This window comes from Micrasema longulum, unplaced genomic scaffold (genome assembly GCF_059751315.1).
Source record: "Micrasema longulum isolate JH-2025_06_02 unplaced genomic scaffold, ASM5975131v1 h1tg000120l, whole genome shotgun sequence".
Taxonomy (NCBI): domain Eukaryota; kingdom Metazoa; phylum Arthropoda; class Insecta; order Trichoptera; family Brachycentridae; genus Micrasema; species Micrasema longulum.
In genome coordinates this window covers 692,328-710,070 of record NW_028277326.1, presented here as the reverse complement: position 1 = coordinate 710,070, position 17,743 = coordinate 692,328, and the positions used below count along the sequence as shown (strand labels likewise).

Below are 17,743 nucleotides of genomic sequence, written 5' to 3'. Positions count from 1 at the left end.
TTTGTCTTCTATTTAAATGAAATTTGTCGGTATTTTTAAAAAATTACAATCGGAATTTGAATATCATCGCATCACTTCTGACTTTGTCTTCAGCTGCCCTGAACAAGATCTGATATCGTAAGTTCTTCAGCTAAGAGAAGCGCCTTCTTCCTGTACTGCGTCTTCCTTCAATTTTCCTTGATGGATGAAGAAATTTCGTGGTTTTAAACGTATGTTTGTTGACGAACTTTCAAACTTTGCAAAAAAAAAAACATTTTACTATGATTTTTTGATGTTTTGTGATTTTGAAAATTTCCACCCAAACGTTGAAAAAACACCGCCCGCGACTTGACGAGTGCTGATTGGCGATTGATCAAAACACACATCTGAATAGTGAAACATAACTGACAAGAAGAAAGAAAACATGGGTTGAGATTACGTTTATTGTACGAACCGCCAGCAGGCATTTTACGACATTGTTTGACATAATCGGTTTTGTTTGTTGAAACGACAAATAGTTTAAAAGCCTCCATGCCGTTTCCCCTTAGAGATAGGCAGAGAGGATTAAACGCTATGTCACTCTGTCTTTGTATACAGACCTCGCCTCCTCTACATTAATACATCTTCCCATGCACGCACGCTGATTTTACTCTTGACATTTCCATCTTCAAGTTATTGATAGACTTAATCGCGCCATGTCTTCTCGGTCTTCCTCGTTTTCTGCATCCATCAACATTCGCACCGTTGATCTTTTTATCCATTCTTTCGCTGTCCATTTGCTCTACATGTCCAAACCAACGCGGCGCCCCTTTCCTGATTCTGTCGATAATGCATGTCTCAGCCTTACATAGTTCACGGAACTCGACATTTGCGCATGTCATACATTGTTACCTCAATATTTTAATAATATGCCTGCTTCCACTTTCCGTTACATTTCATCCCAACTCAACACAGGGCTTTTGGCCTCAGAGTTAGGGATGCGGTATTATTTTTTTGCATTATAATATGTATCTTTGTAGGAATAAATAAATTAAAAAATATATAATTTGTACCCCAAATATGCGAAACGTCGAAAAAAATAGCAACCCAGGAAACAGGATATTCAATTCCGGCAGAGTTGCCAACTTTCATAAAGCTTAAGGCGGTCAGAAAAATAAATCGTTAAATTTCATTCGATTCGTTATCAACTGACACAGTTTCGCAAAAAATAATTAAACTGTTACTGTAGCAGCCAATAACTGTATTCAAGTAACAGTTTTACATTTTTTTATTTTCATGGACTGGGGAGAGGGCGTGTACGAAAAGTCAGCCTTCAAAAAACACATCTGAATAGTGAAACATAACTGACAAGAAGAAAGAAAACATGGGTTGAGATTACGTTTATTGTACGAACCGCCAGCAGGCATTTTACGACATTGTTTGACATAATCAGTTTTGTTTATTGAAACGACAAATAGTTTAAAAGCCTCCATGCCGTTTCCCCTTAGAGATAGGCAGAGAGGATTAAACGCTATGTCACTCTGTCTTTGCATACAGACCTCGCCTCCTCTACATTAATACATCTTCCCATGCACGCACGCTGATTTTACTCTTGACATTTCCATCTTCAAGTATTTGAAAGACTTAATCGCGCCATGTCTTCCTCGGTCGTCCTCGTTTTCTGCATCCATCAACATTCGCACCGTTGATCTTTTTAGCCATTCTTTCGCTGTCCATTTGCTCTACATGTCCAAACCAGCGCGGCACCCCTTTCCTGATTCTGTCGATAATGCATGTCTCAGCCTTACATAGTTCACGGAACTCGACATTTGCGCATGTCATACATTGTTACCTCAATATTTTAATAATATGCCTGCTTCCACTTTCCGTTACATTCCATCCCAACTCAACACAGGGCCTTTGGCCTTAGAGTTAGGGATGCGGTATTATTTTTTTGCATTATAATATGTATCTTTGTAGGAATAAATAAATTTAAAAATATATAATTTGTACCCCAAATATGCGAAACGTCGAAAAAAATAGCAACCCAGGAAACAGGATATTCGATTCCAGCGGAGTTGCCAACTTTCATAAAGCTTAAGTCGGTCAGAAAAATAAATCGTTAAATTTCGGTTGATTCGTTATCAACTGACACAGTTTCGCAAAAAATAATTAAACTGTTACTGTAGCAGCCAATAACTGTTATTCAAGTAACAGTTTTACATTTTTTTATTTTCATGGACTGGGGAGAGGGCGTGTACGAAAAGTCGGCCCTCAAAAATCGTGGTGAGCGGCGGGGGAAGGGGTGACTGCTTTTGTGTCATAAAAATAACCTATTGTTCAAGATATTATAAAAATCGGTCAAATTACCATCGAATTCGGTAAATCGGTAGAGTTAGCACTGCTTGTTGCCGGTCGCCGCACCGGTTGCAATCGCCCATAGTTGCCGCAACAACATAACAAGGCTATGATTTTAGGCTATCGCAAACACGTGGTCACATAAACCTGTGACGTTTCAAAGCAGTTCATTTTTGATATTTATCTATTATTTTTTTTAATTCGCCGAACAATCAAATACTCATATTTTATTTATTTAAATTTAGGTTTTAAAGCCCATAACCGATGACACACACGTGCTAAAACGTTTCACCTGAAATAGTGTGATGACCGAAGAAAGCAATGTCATCATTTTCTATAGAATCCAATACAACATTATAATGCAACTTTTAAAGTATTGCTCATGAAATCGGGAGTGTCGTTCTGCAGTAAATTCACATCGTCTCTACCATGAAGAAATGAACTACAAATAAATATTGCCTATGAAGGGACCGCCAGTCAGTCGGCCTAACAAGTTCAGTTCAGTCAGTCAGTCCAGCTCGACGAAGTAACTCAGTTTCAGCATGTAGTTCGATTGCAGTCTCTTCAACCCATCATCGCCGCTACGCTCGCACTACGCAACCAAGTGCTGTATCTTATTCGCTATGTAATAAATATGCATTAAACGGCAACCTCGTGTCTTTTCTGTCAATCTCTAACTGGGGTAAGAACTCTCAACCACCTATTTCCTACACGAACATTTTTTGCATACGATTTCCCGTAGCATTGAACTTCTTCATTAAACTCTTAAATATATCTTAGCAAGAAACCTAACTATCTCACTATTATTTGTCGTGTTATTCTTATCTAAATATGTGCCAAATATTTCCAGCTCTCTATTTAGCACGTCACTAAAGATGTTCAGATGCTTCGCCAATTAATTTCTATAGAAACCTTGCCTCGAGCATTGATCGGTTCATATGACTCTTCAAACCCGAAATCTGCTCGTCCTATCGTAATAGGTAACATTTTTCCTTTGGAAGGTAATTTTCAACATAGGGGTCCTTAAAAGGTTCTTTGTATAGAAAAATAATGTTTGGTCAAGTATAAAGAAAAGCTTCGTCTGGATATTATAAATTCAATAATTAAACTAATTTGTTTCAATCAGAAAATAATTCATAGCATCTTCATCGTACACTCCGCAAATATTGCGAGCAGCTTTATCAGATTTATTCCCTCGATTGAATGCGAACAGAAGAAAGTGTCAAGTTTCCAATTCGCTGACGATACTGCCATTGTAATAAGCCATTCAAATGTAAAAACTGCCCAAAAAATGCTTCAAGAAGATTTTTCAAATCTCATTAAATGGGCGCATGACTATGGCTTAGTAATAAATTCTAAAAAAACTAAAATTGTTCACGACTTGTATCCTCACCATATATTACTAAATGTGAATTTGAAATAGAAATACAAGCTCATATAAATGTTTGCCTTCATTCAAATTTAAATATAGAATCAGATAAATGTAATTGTCCTATTATAGATGTTGTAAATAATCATAAATATTTAGGATTAATTATTGATTCTAAATTTAGCTGGGGTTGATGTCTAAATTTAGCTGGGGATATTGATGGAATCTGCGACAGATTAAGGTACTGGCTTAAGGTGATTTATGAAATCAAAAGCATACTCCCTTTCAAAACGTTAAGATACATATATACCTCGCTCATTGAATCCATTATATCTTACGGAGTGCGTGTCTGGGCCTGGGGTCTCACCTTCCAGTCTCATCTGGGTAAAATTTATGATATTCAGGTGAGACTGTTGAGGGGGATTGTACCGGATAGCATAATCCGTGAGGCGAAACATTTGGGCGAAGGTGTATATTTTAAATTCTGTAATGTCCTGCCGGTAAAACAACTTTGTGAATACAAATTGATTGTAGATCACTTTGTTGATTCGGAATATAAAAAAAGAGTTTCCCACACTTACAACACTAGATTAAAAACTAAGGGCTCCCTGTTTGTTCCCCGGATTACAAATTACTTCGGAGAGCGAACATTAAATTGCGTTGTTCCAAGATTGTTCAATGATCTCCCACAAACCATCATTAACATGAAAGATCTTCAAATGAAAAAAAAAGAACAGAAGAAATATCTTCTAGATACTTTATAGTGTCTGTTTATAAATAAATTCGTGAAATATAAATAAAATAAATGTAATATAAACTTGTCATAAAAAAAAAATGTGTCCCACCGAAAAGTCTTTAGACTTAGTGGGTAACAAATTCTTGTATGTATTTTTTTAATTATGAAATAAACGCTGCTCTGCAGCACTGAAACTGAAAAAAAAATCCTTTGTCATCACTTTGAAGGCTTGTAACTAAATAAAATAATAAATGTAACATAAATACAATTATATCATCTTGTAGAACCGAAAATTTTATTACGAATGACGTATAAACCTTTAGCAATTTTTAAACTTTTGCCGCTCACAAATTATGTTAACAACCAAATTTAAAATGGCAATACGAGGGGTGTGGAAAAACCCCAAAAGTCTTCTTAATGTCAATCAAAACTTTCTCGACGTACATAAATTAAGTTTTCGAACCTCTTTGTAATAATTTAAAGCTCTACTCAAACTTTAATCTAAGATTGAAAATTACTGTCAAATTTTAAAAGGAGTTATGTCATTTACTTTTAGTTTTAAGTGAATCCAAACTGTTTACTTGTTATATTTATTCATTGTGATGAAAATTATTTATTTCCTGTTGTGATTATTTTACTGTTTCCGTTGTGTATGTGTTTCGATAGGATATTTTTTTGTGTGAGAACTTTGTCAAAATGTTAACTATTATCATTTATTAGAATGTAATTGCCTAGCTTGGAACGGGGTATGTACCCTTGTTAGCTGGGCAAAGTGAACGTCAAATTGTATTTTCGATAAAAGGTGTAAATAAATTAATGAATTGATTTATACTTTGATTGATACTTGCACTAAGCTCACGGTAAAAATCCGCTAATTTTTAAGTTAATTAAAAATAGGGTCGTTGCCCCATTGGAAATCTAATCACTTAGTATGTACACGTTATAATACGTGTAACGTACTATATAAACGTGGCGGGTTACTTATTCACAACATGTGAAGTGCATTTATTAGAAAATGCTTTAAAAAGCTTGCGTGCATTTCTTTAATAAAAATACTTCTTGTTATTCATGAATAATGCAATAATCGTTTTCGTACTTTATAAAAGCATTTCGCATTACGCTTTGTTCTTTATATTTCTTTATGAAGGCTGTCAAGATAGGCTAGAGTTTAATAATTGTTACATTTTCTACTCATTAAATAAAAATTAACTTCAATAACATATTAGAAAAGAGATGAAGAACGTTTCAGAGAAGGGAATATAGAAGTTTAGGCATCTACTGGGCTTATACCTGTCATTGGCGGATTTAAGTGGCCACTTTACACATTCACCATTCTGCTTATATTTGATCATCTGTATTCCTTCAACATTGAGATGAAATGTAAAATAGAAGCAGCCCGAACAGGATTTAACAAAATGAAAAATCTTCTTTGTGACGATCATATAAACCTTAAGCTGAGACAACGAATGGTCAAATGTTATATTTGGTCTGTCTGACTGTACGGCGTAGAGGCGTGGACTCTAAAAGTTAATATTTTAAACCGCCTTGAAGCATTTGAAATGTGGATCCACCGTTGAATGTTAAGAATATCTTGGACCGATATGATAACCAACAATGAAGTATTACGTAGAGCCAATACTAATAGATAACTATTCACCACTGTTGAGCTCCGTAAGATTTCATATTCTGGCCATGTGTTGACAGGTGATAAATATGCCATACTTCAGCTTGTCATGAAGGGGAAGTTCGAAGGACGTAGAAGGGTCGGAAGAAAATAGCTTTTCCGGCTTCGAAACATCCGAGCATGGACCAGAATTAGAACTGTGGAGAAGCTGTTTCGCACTGCTCAGGATAGGGCAGCTTTCTCCCAAGTGGTCGTCAACGTCGGGAAGACCCGAAATGACACGTGAAGAAGAAGATTCCTTCAATTTTTTTGTTTTTTGATTTATGTGAACTTAAAGAGCTGAAACTTTTTTTGATTTGACGGTGAGATTCATTTGTAAACATAATATAACCGAACTCCCACTGGGGCGAAGAGAACCATATGAGATTGAGCAATATTTGACATAAATTTTATCTGAGAGAGTATGTATATGTATCTATTTGGATTTTTAATAATCCTATATTTCTACACTTACTTAAGCGCCGATGGTTAAGCTTTTATGTTTTAATGTTCATCATGTGTAAGGAAAAATATTAATTTTTCGCACTAATTGAAGTTTTTGGAATAGATCTTCCCCCTTACCGTAAATCTCTTCGTCATTAACACAGACAGGGATGAAGTGTTCAAGTTCTATTCGTTCTGTTTCCTTATTTAAGGGTTGTAATTGGCTTAGGCCGTAAATATAATAAAAAAATAAAAAACGATTTTTTTCAAACCTCAGATTCACAAATTTACAATGGAGTAATCTTGGCAATATTCTTTCCCAGGTCGGACCCGCTTGAACGACGCCAACACTCTCGGGCGCCTGAGCCGGTCCGCGTCGGAGCTGTCGGGCGGGGGCGGCGGCGGCGCGGGCGGAGCCGCTTGCTGCGCCGGGCCCCCGCGTGCGCGCTCCGCCCAGCCGCCCCGTCCGCCCACCGTCGTGCACCGCACCCAGGGCTTCTTCCACACGCTGAAGGTGAGATGCGACTTCCATCAGTAACACGCGACTGATCAACCAAGTGCATGCGCCTACTATCCGATCAACTAAGTGCGGTTGGAAACAAAGCTTGTTCCACACGCTGAAGGAGAGAGACGACTACCATCATTGAAAGCATCCACCACATACCTGAATCCGTTTTAACGACTAAATATCTTTCTTCGGATTCACTCATACAAGCGAGCAATTTATTTTTGTTCCATTACGAATTTAAACTACTACCAGTAGTAGAGCACGCAACTGATCAACCAAGTGTATATGCCCACTTTCCGATCATCAAAAGTATGGTTGGACACAACGCTTGTTTCACACGCTGAAGGTGAGACACAACTTCCATCAGTACACTTAATTTTTTGACGGGGGCACCTCAGACTTCGCCACTCTAGTATTCAGCGACAGATATTGCTTTGTCATTTACCGTCCTTAAATCTTCACATAAATCCGAGAGAATGGCCTCCTTGTCCAGGCTCAGTCTCTCAATGTTTACTAATTGCCTGCACTATATTGACCATGTATAACCAGGCAATTGGTAAAATAAACCAAATTAGGAAACAAAATTATGAACACTATTCTAGTGAAACGGAAGGCCTGTTAAGAAAAGTCACGCCGGCTTCTCCTGAAGAGTTTAAAGTGGTTTCCTCTACACATGAGCAAATACTGAGAAGTTCCTAAATAGCCCACTTTAGAATATCCTTCCTGATTCCAACAGTTTAGCTAAAATAAAAGTAATATAATTGCAAGAAAGTCTTATTTTTTTAAATATAAACCTTTTTTATTATAATCAAGGTAAAAAAATAAAGCCACTCCCATATGAAAATGGTCAAAAAGTCCCTCAATGTTTATTGAAATCGTCATGAATGGCCCCGGAAGAAAGCCTTTTTTTTTACTATCTGAGTAGCTGTCCGGTTTTGAAACGATTAGACGATTTTCATCGTTTCTAGGGGGCGCAGGATTTTTTTTGTATCTCTTTTTTTTATTATCCCCATCTTGTTTCTTTTTCGATTTGATCGATTCGGTTAATTTGATGGATCACAATCTCTCGCGAAGGCTCCTTCCTTGCCCTCCTTCATCAGTACAACACCTGACTGATCAACAAACTGTGTACGCCTACAATCCGCCTAACAAAGCTCAGCTCAAGGTAAGATTAAACCAACCTGATGCATCGGAACAAAGGGACAGTTGGTATTTTATATCAATAGATGCTAGGGAATTTAACAAACATATAACGGAGAAATACCAAAAATTTGAACCCAATTTTCATTATATTTACAGAGATATTGAAGTTATTAGACGCAATGTGTACTTGCTACATTTATTAGCACCAGAAAGGGAAGGTTCATAAACCAACTGAATGTCTGTCTTCGTTTGGTTTTTCGGTGACTATCAGACATGTATTTTGAGTTGTTTTTCCACAGAGCCGATGGCACCGCAGCCGCAGTAAGGAGCGGGTGCTGGACGCAGGGCGAGACGGCTCGGCTGGCAGCAGCACGGAATACGCGGGGGACCTCAGTTCGGAACACAGCACGCCGAGCACCCAGTCGCCCCGTCACAAGGCCACCAACATACAAGGTAGGGTGAACAGATGTCTTTCACCAGAGCCCACAAAACGCTTTTCTCCCCTATAGAATGAATGACCAGAATCTTATGCAGACTTCAAAGGTTAAAGATCTGGGCATACTTTTGTGATGATTATGATAAAATTATAAATAAACATATCAATGAAACTTCTTGGTTCAGTTTTACTTTTTATTATTTTGACCAACGAGCGCTTTCGCCTAAGTAGGCATCTTCAAGACTGGTGAATTGTTTACAACATTTACAGTTTTTATACTATTCTTAACATATTTTGGAGATAAGATCAAATAAGTATTTTAATAGCGGATCATAGTTTAAACAGCAAAACAAGTTAGTTGGCTAGTTGACCTAATTATTCAATATGGATTAAGAATATGGGAACTAAGTTTTAAATCTTATACGGATAGAGTCTTGAACTTACAGGTACAAATTTTAAAAATTATCGTAATGTAAAAATAAAGGATGATGCAAAAGACAACAATAAAATATTATTTGATTTTGTTAACGTTTTGCCAATTAACAAACAGTGTCAGTATAAGATAATGACCGATCATTTCCTCGATTGCAATTTTAAATCCAAAACAAACCACCAGATCATGACCCGACAAGTATCAGCACAGCAGCTGATGGTACCACGACAGAAAAACTACTATGGTGACATAACAATGGTTAGTGTAGTACCAAAACTGTACAATTTAATACCAGCTAAAAATCGTAAAGAAAAAAACCTAATTTCATTTTAAAAAATAGTCAAATAATTATTAAACAGCAAGTGAAACTTAAGTGTATAAATATATTTTATTCTTTAATTATTATTAAACTATGTACTTACTTATAATTTATTTTTTTTAAATGTAATGTAACCCGCAGACAAGCTTCAGCTTTGCGGGAACAAAAATACAATTATGTATGTTACTTATTTGTTAAAATGAATAAAACTTAAAAATAAAAAATAAAGTATAACACTCAGTACATTTTTAAAATTTAGAAAAGAAGTGATTAAAAAGTAATGATTTTATTGTGTACAAAGATAAATTAAATAAATCTAAGTTTCCATGTTTGTTCGCTAATACGTGGAGCCATGGAAAAGGTGAATATTTAACATAGTTTTAACTATGCAAATCAACATAGTTAATTTTATGGTTCACTTATTCCCATTTTATTTTTAATTTTAAATTTTAGTTACTTTTTTTTACAAAACTGTATTTTTTATCCGCCCAAAAACGGATCATAACAAAATTGGTCATTAAAAAAGCGTATTTGATTTATCTTTCCATCAGATTAAATGGCAATTTCATCGTATCTTTTTTCAACGCGTTTTATTGTTGTTGCCTTTCTAATAAAAAATTCACTTTCTGTAGAGCTTCTGTTAGGGTCCCAAATCACGATCGGATTCAAACATCTCACGATAAAATGTAAAATATAAGATAATTATCGCCCTGAATTTCGTTGAATAATTAACATAAGAATAGTTTCTCGTAGGGAGGATAAAGCCACTGCAGGATGGATTCATTGCCGTTATTTGTTTTGTATATAATTTAAGAAATGAATTGATGACGTCGAATCCACTTTTCAATCTACGATTCAGACAAAGGTAGATACTCTTTTTTTATTATTTTCCACAACGATTGCATCTTTTGACGTTTAACGTAACTAACCAAAAAAACATTTATTTAATTGACAGAACATAACATATAACATTTAGTTAAACCACAGTGTTTTAGTAAAACCACATAGTTAAAACCACCATTTAGTAAAACCACTGTGGAGTTTTAGTCACAACACTTATGTATGGAAGTGAAACATAGAACTGGCAGAGGAAGGATGAAAGCCGAGTGAACGCGGTTGAAATGCAATCCCTTAGACCAATGTGTGGGAAATCAATGTATGACAGGGTTACGAATGATGAAGTCAGGCGAGAGTTTAAATCTGAGTCAAGTATAATTGATAAGATTAAGAAAGGGTCTCTGAGATGGTTTAGTCACGTAGAACGAAAGGACGGTAAAACTAGTATATATGGCGAAAATGAACGGCAACGTGAGACGAGGACGACCAAAAAAGACGTGGCATGATCAGATAAACCAAAATCTTAAGTCTGGTCATGTCAAAAGCAGACAGAACCGAAGGGCATGAATGACAAGATGTATGAATGTGGAAGAGGCTAGGATTGTATGCAGGATAGACGTGTGCGTGGCGGTCCATTCTCTCTGCCTATCCATACGGGGAAATGGCGTGATGTTAGTAGTAGTAGTAGTAGTAATACAGTGAGACAGGCTAAACAAAACCTTTAATTAAAAATTTGCTTTCAAATACTTGAATCTGTACACCATATAAAAAATTTAGGAATAACTATTGATAAATATTTTAAATGGACAAAACACATCGAATATATAACACTAAAAATTAGAAAACTTTCCCACATCTTCAAGCCGATACGTAACATCTTACCCCTAATTAAACCCAAACCACTATATTTTATTTTATGTAACTCAATTATAACTTTTGGCATAATAGGATGTGGAGACACTTATAAATCAACGTTTAAACCTCTCGAATCTGCACAAAAATCAATAACTAAAATAATTTTTAAAAAGCCCTTCAGGTACCCCAGCGTCGAGTTATTTAAAGAATTTGAGATCTTAGATATAAGGCAATTATACGAGTATATTTTTAGAATAATAATGTTTGCGAAAGCAAATTATTCTACCAAATCCTAAAAAAAACACTCCCACACTACCAGAAGTCAAACTAGAGGATGGGTCATGGGGTCTACAACAAACTTTGAATTCGGGCAATAAAATTTTACATTTCTTGGCTTTAAAATATTCAATATGTTACCCGAACATTGAAAAACCATGACCCCGATTCAATCAAATAAATTTATAAAAAAATGCTTATTGGGTTTAGGTAGAGAAATATCGGAAAATTTACTCAAAAACATTCTTAAATTATAAATGGTATAAATTAATATTGTATAATTGTTAAATAAATTAAACAATATGGAGTAATGTTATTGTTTATTTCGCATAAAAATTCCTGCCTTCAAACAGGTTGTACCTTGTTAGGCAGACTAGACATGATCCAGAGAAATATATTACGTAAGTGTGTATATAGTAGATAAAGTAATTGTTATTTTTGTTAATAAACCATTATTATTATTATTATTAATTTAAAAAATTAAAAAAACATTTTTCTAAATTATTTCTGTCATATTACCAACCTTTAAATCGGTAGTCAGATGGCAGAAGGGACCATCTGTAATTTTCAAAAATGTTTAGGAGAGCTGAAAAACGTCTCAATTTCAAGACTTTAATCCACAAACTAAAATATTTTAGTGTTGCTTTTTAATAGTAAATTACCATTCTTAATAACGCTGATTTTTGTATGTTTTTTCTGCGTGTATTTACTGAAATATTAATTAAAACTTTTTAAAACTAAAACACAGACAAAAATACAGATGGTTTCTTCTGCCATCTGACTACCGATATAAATAAATTATGATGCTTGCAGTGTAGTGAAAAATAAAATCGGATGAAAAACTGATCGTCTTTGACAACTTTAAAAAGCAGAAGGTAGACGCGATGTTCACTGGGGTGTTATTTGCCCTCCCTAAATCAACAAATTCATATATTTATTAAATGAAACATCACGTAAGGGATATCACCCCTTTTATAGAATGTGCTGAATTTTTTATTGGTCTTTATTGGGTCTTTGCTTGGTTCAACGCACATATACGTAAATTATACTTTGTATCTTTTATTTTACAAATACGTGCCTTACAATGTTTTTCCAAAGAAATATACATTTTTCCGCCAAATAATTCAACTAGCCACTCATTCGGACGACTAAGCTGTTTTAATTGCCGGCATTCAATCAAATAGCTAACATGAAGTTACTTAAACATAAATAATATATAAATTTATTATATTTTCAATATTGATATGGATTTGTAAAATTGTTTTTGGTTTTTTTTTTGCACCATAATAGGCCAAAGACCCAATTACAGTGGTGAATTACTGTGGTGAATTACATTGTAGAACACCCAGGCTTGAGAAAAATCGCATGTTTAATTTTTGTGTTCTCACCGAAAATCGAACCCGGAACCTTCCGTTTGTTTTGTTTTCAGAAATGTTTTCATGCATAAATTTTAAAATTAAATAGTTAAAAATATGTATTTACAAAAACGCGACAGGTTTAATCTTGACAATTCTGCCATCATAAGAAAGAAGGACGTTTCTGCATAAAACAAAAAACGGAGAAAATAAATATTTTGTAACTCGGACATAGAAAAATTCGCTGTGTGAAAATACTACAAAAATAAAGTATATTATTTTACGACAATATGTATTATGGTTTGATCTAACGGAATATTTATAATAATTTTAATAAATTTTACGTTATATATTTAAAAATCTACATTTTCATCTTCTTTCAGTAAAAAATACAAGAAAATATGTTATACTTCAATGAAAAGACGTTTCTAGCTAGAACCGCCATTTTTATTTAGTAACTAAGTAAAAATATTTCTCTTTTAGTGTTCATATGCCAATTGATTCCATTCAACTAAATAAAATAGACATTACTGGCCATTTACTGTTTTTCAAAGTAGTAACGCCCGACCTAATAATCAATTAACTTCAAAATTACCAGCAGATCTTAAATTTAATGGAAAACGAGTAGGTTCATTCATTTCAGATGTTTTTTAAAACGGAATAGAAGAAAAAATAAGTATTTTTATCCGTCTTTAATAATTATATAAGTCAGAACAGCCTTTTATATTTAGTAATTTTCAATCCTTTTTGCAGTTTAGTCTCATTTATTAGTGAAAATAAAAGGGTTGTGGTTATTTTAAAAAGATATGTGTATTTTTAGTAGATACACATCTTTTTCCTGATTTCGAATTTGTATTTGACTGATTTTCGAAAAAAATGTAAAATACGTCCTTATTTCTTAAACCGGCAGAATTATGACGTCGAGATTCGTAAAGATGTTTTATTTAAATTTAAACGGTCAAAAACAAAGTACAAAATTTAACCGAATCGTGACGTTAGGGTCATGGCCAATGCGATGGACCATTTTACGGCAATTTAAAATTATAAATTTAAAAATATATTCTATGCTACTGATTTGAACAATTTATTTTTTTTACTCAACAGTATTTCATAAACTTTTATTAATTTAAAATTGTAAAAAAGGTGATATTTTCTTTTTATTGACATGTATGTATATTTTTTTTAGATATAATAGGTTGCTTTAAAAGAGTAATATCTTTCTACTATACACTAATTTGTTTACAATAAATTAACGTTGTGATGGAAAAAACATGTATTTTTAGGGAAATGTGTTTCCCTAGTGTAATAAAGCCTCCACTAATGAAAGAAGTTAAGGCTTGATGTTGTAAAAAAGGCTTTATTGACATAGAAGCCACCCCTAACTAGTTTTCCGATATGGGACAGATTTTCAATTCTCATCTAAATTTGATTATTCATTTATTAAAGATAAATTAAACTTCTACCACACTAATAGAAGTCAACACGAAATGATTGCTCATGAGGTCTTCCAAAAACTCTAAATTCGGGAAAAAAACTGAGGTTTTTGAAACCCAAAATATTTCAAATATTGCCCGAGCATTATAAAATCATGACCCGGATTCAATCGAATAAATTTGTAAAAAAAAATGTTAAGTAAGTTATGTTTATATGTACAGCTCCTCTGGGAGTTGAATCTAGTTTTTGTCTACAAAAATTTGGACAAACTCAAAATATTGTTGATAAATCCACTTGGTTCATGAAGAGGTACAGAGTTGAAAAAATTTTTTTTCAAGGAGTTGCCATTAAGCTGTTGTAATTAATCTAATAATAATAAATAATAAACAATAAAAAAACAAACTAAAATAATCATAAAAACATAACCAATTTATATAGACCAATAGAACAAATTTCATAAACAGTACACACACTTTACCTAGTTGGCTCGATCCACTCATCGATTCGTGTGCAACCCACCTCCACTATCCATTTCTTAATAGCAATTTTATATTGTAAGAGCTTACTAATTTTCCTTATGGATAATGGAAGTAGATTTTACACTTTAACCGAGTAGTAGGCCAATCCTCTTTGACCGAAGGTTGTATTTATTTTTTTATTTATCATTGGTGTCCTAACGAGGAGAGGGGTACGTCTCGAAACCGGTAGACATAGAAAAGTCGGTAAGTGGTTATATACAAATATTTAATTAAATTTAGTAAAATGTTTGAACACAAAGTTAACTCTTTAAATATTAATAATAAAATAAACGTCAGTTGAAAAACAAAGCCCGAAGCGCCAAGGCTCTATTTCTGTCATTTGTCAGTCGGCGCCTGATTATCAGCCGGGAGAGACGTCGCGTTGCATCCGGCGGGCATTAAGGCATGCATTTGTGTACAATATAACCTTCTGAAGTGTGTTTCCTTTCATGTTACTCGTTCATTTGGACGTCAGATTTTAGATTCTGTTTCCTAATTTCGTGAAGAGATTTTTCTTTAAAACTAGCGAACGACCGACAGAGTGAAATAATTATTAACATTATTAGGACGACGTGTGCACATCTAATCTAATATATTTTGTTTTAACTTTTTTTTTAAATAAAAACTTTATTAGCATAAATAAATAATTCAGTGAAAAAATGGAATACTTAAGGTTGAACTTGCCAAAAAAGAGTAAAAAAAAAACAAAAAATGCAAAACAAAAAAAAAACAAAAAAATTTTTTTTTTTAATTTTAAAATTGAGAAAATATAACGCAATTTTTTTTTAAATAAAAACATAAAATTTATAAACACAGGCACATATTAAACATACGTACATCTTTATTTCCAAAATACAGTCAATGTTAATTATGTCAAGAAGCTTTTCTTTAATTTATTCTTAAATTTTCCGTAATTTATTTTTTGACGTAGATTTTGTGGTAAATTATTGAAAAGCTTCCGTCCTATGTAAGGATAATGATGTTTTGCCGCGGTCACGAGGCATCCTGTTCTTAACCTTCCCGTAATACGGTCCGATGGGAGGCTCTCCTTATGCACCTGGAAATAATACAGAAGTAAATAAAAATCATCTGGTTTAAAAATTGAGGGTGGTTTTTGATGTTGTCGGTTTAGGAAACCAATCAAAAATAAAGATTTTTTTTTAAATTTTATTTTATTTTGAATCTTGAAATTTGGCACACATAAACATATTATTATGTGTGCTTTAATAAATGCATTGTGCATGTATATAAATTATTTATATATATTTTTATTTGTTAATATATTATTTTATTTTATTTTAAATATATTATTAAACTAAGCCAAAAAAAACCGACGACGGCATATAAAACTAGACTTTTTTTGGGGTTTTTGGATGGTCTTAGCTCTCACAAGAAACAATTAATCAAAAAAGCAAAACCACAAACACACGCCAATAATATCTCCATATATTTTGCGAAAAAATTACTGCTATAGTGCCATAATCCAGGGAGAAAATACGTTTGCATGAAGAAAAATCAGACCGCGATTACTCTTTATCCGAGAAACTTCGGAAGAAGTTATAAAATGATATTAATGAAATATAGAAGCATTAAATTTATAATAATAACATATAGAGTTGCACATACGGAGAAAAGCCGTTCTCAGATTATTGACCACGAAGTTAGCTACAGATTACAGCAATACAACGAGCCGTGGGTACTTGGGTTAGGAATTGCGAGCGCACCCGAAACCGTTCTACGCAAAAAAAACTTAAGGGCTTCTCTAGAGAATTATTACTCTGAAGATTAATTATCTTCGTTTAGTAAAATTTTGATATTTTATTTTATTTTATTAACATAAAAGGCAAATCTGCCTTTTACAAAAAAATATTTTACCGACATTTTTGGCTTAATATATTATATTTTTTTAAAAACATTCATTTCCTTTTACCCAAGATTTAAAAAAAAAAAAACTTAAAATAATACAAGTTTTATATTTAAAAAAATTAACCTAAAAATTATACATCACATTCAGTTGACAGTTTAAAAGATTCAAGAATAAATGTAAAAAACAAATTAAATAATAAAATATTTTTAAGTAATATAACGAGAAAATCATAAGTACTGTTTCATACAGCTGGGCAAATTAAACGAAACATTGTATATATTATAAAATGCATAAATAAATAAATATAATTACCATTTACCATCTTTGAAAAAGTTCAAAAGGTTTGTTCTATAGAAACAATACCATCCGATACGTGGGAATAACTATTGCCGAGTTCACGAAGTCTGTTTAATAATCTCCTTATAATGTGCTGAAATCATCTTCTATAGAGGATGAAAAATGGTTCTATTGTAAAGCGCATTTACTGTGAAAGAACTTCTAAATTAAGATAATTTAAAAATGATATAAGTAGGTTCGTATTTTTCTTTAGAACAAATTTAAAGATTTTCTTCTATTTATATCTGTTCGAATGGTATTACTTATTTTTGTTTTTTTTTTACTATTCTGATTGTATATTTTTCTTATAATTGTGTGTATGTAGGTATTAAAATACTCATCCAGGGTTCTAAATCTATTTGACACACAAAACTGTCTTCTTTTTCTGTGTTCTGTCAGCACTTGGTTTCATATTTTTATGTAACGACTTCCATGGTGAATGTGGATATTAAGATTTGCATGTTAGTTTTAGTTTTAGTCCTGCAGAACGCGTGTATTCGGTATTTTTTTAGTAAAATCTATCATAATTAATTACCCAAGTCTTGAAACTTTTCGGAAGGAATTTTTTTTTTAAGATAGCGTTATTTAACACAATAACATATTCTTTGTAATTCATACGTTAATGACTTTTTTGCAGTTAACTTACAGATAGATCTTTTCAATTATTCCTTTTTTATTTGAAGATTTTCTGTTTTGTTATATTTTTATATACATATATATATATATATATATTAGACCCCTCTATTTAGTAGCCTTACGTGTCATGTACAAGGCTTAGTACTCGGAAAAAATCTCTTTTGTTTGTCTTAGAAATGGGATGTTCGATCACTGATTTTGGTTTATTACCTTTATGAGTCCAATCACCATTGTTGCAAAGTTCAAGAACAATGGAGCGTGA

The 17,743-nt window shown here is 33.2% G+C and overlaps 1 protein-coding gene across 1 annotated transcript in view; it reads left to right on the top strand.

Moving 5' to 3' along the window:
• Positions 1-14,210, top strand: part of LOC148284440 (uncharacterized) — a 54,952-nt gene extending 40,742 nt beyond the window's left edge. Inside the window, exons 2-4 of the mRNA XM_088239992.1 lie at positions 6,852-7,042; positions 8,479-8,632; positions 14,137-14,210. Of these exons, the coding sequence (XP_088096118.1) occupies positions 6,852-7,042; positions 8,479-8,632; positions 14,137-14,210 (419 nt within the window). The remainder of the gene's footprint in view (positions 1-6,851; positions 7,043-8,478; positions 8,633-14,136) is intronic.
• The last annotated feature ends 3,533 nt before the right edge of the window (positions 14,211-17,743 follow it).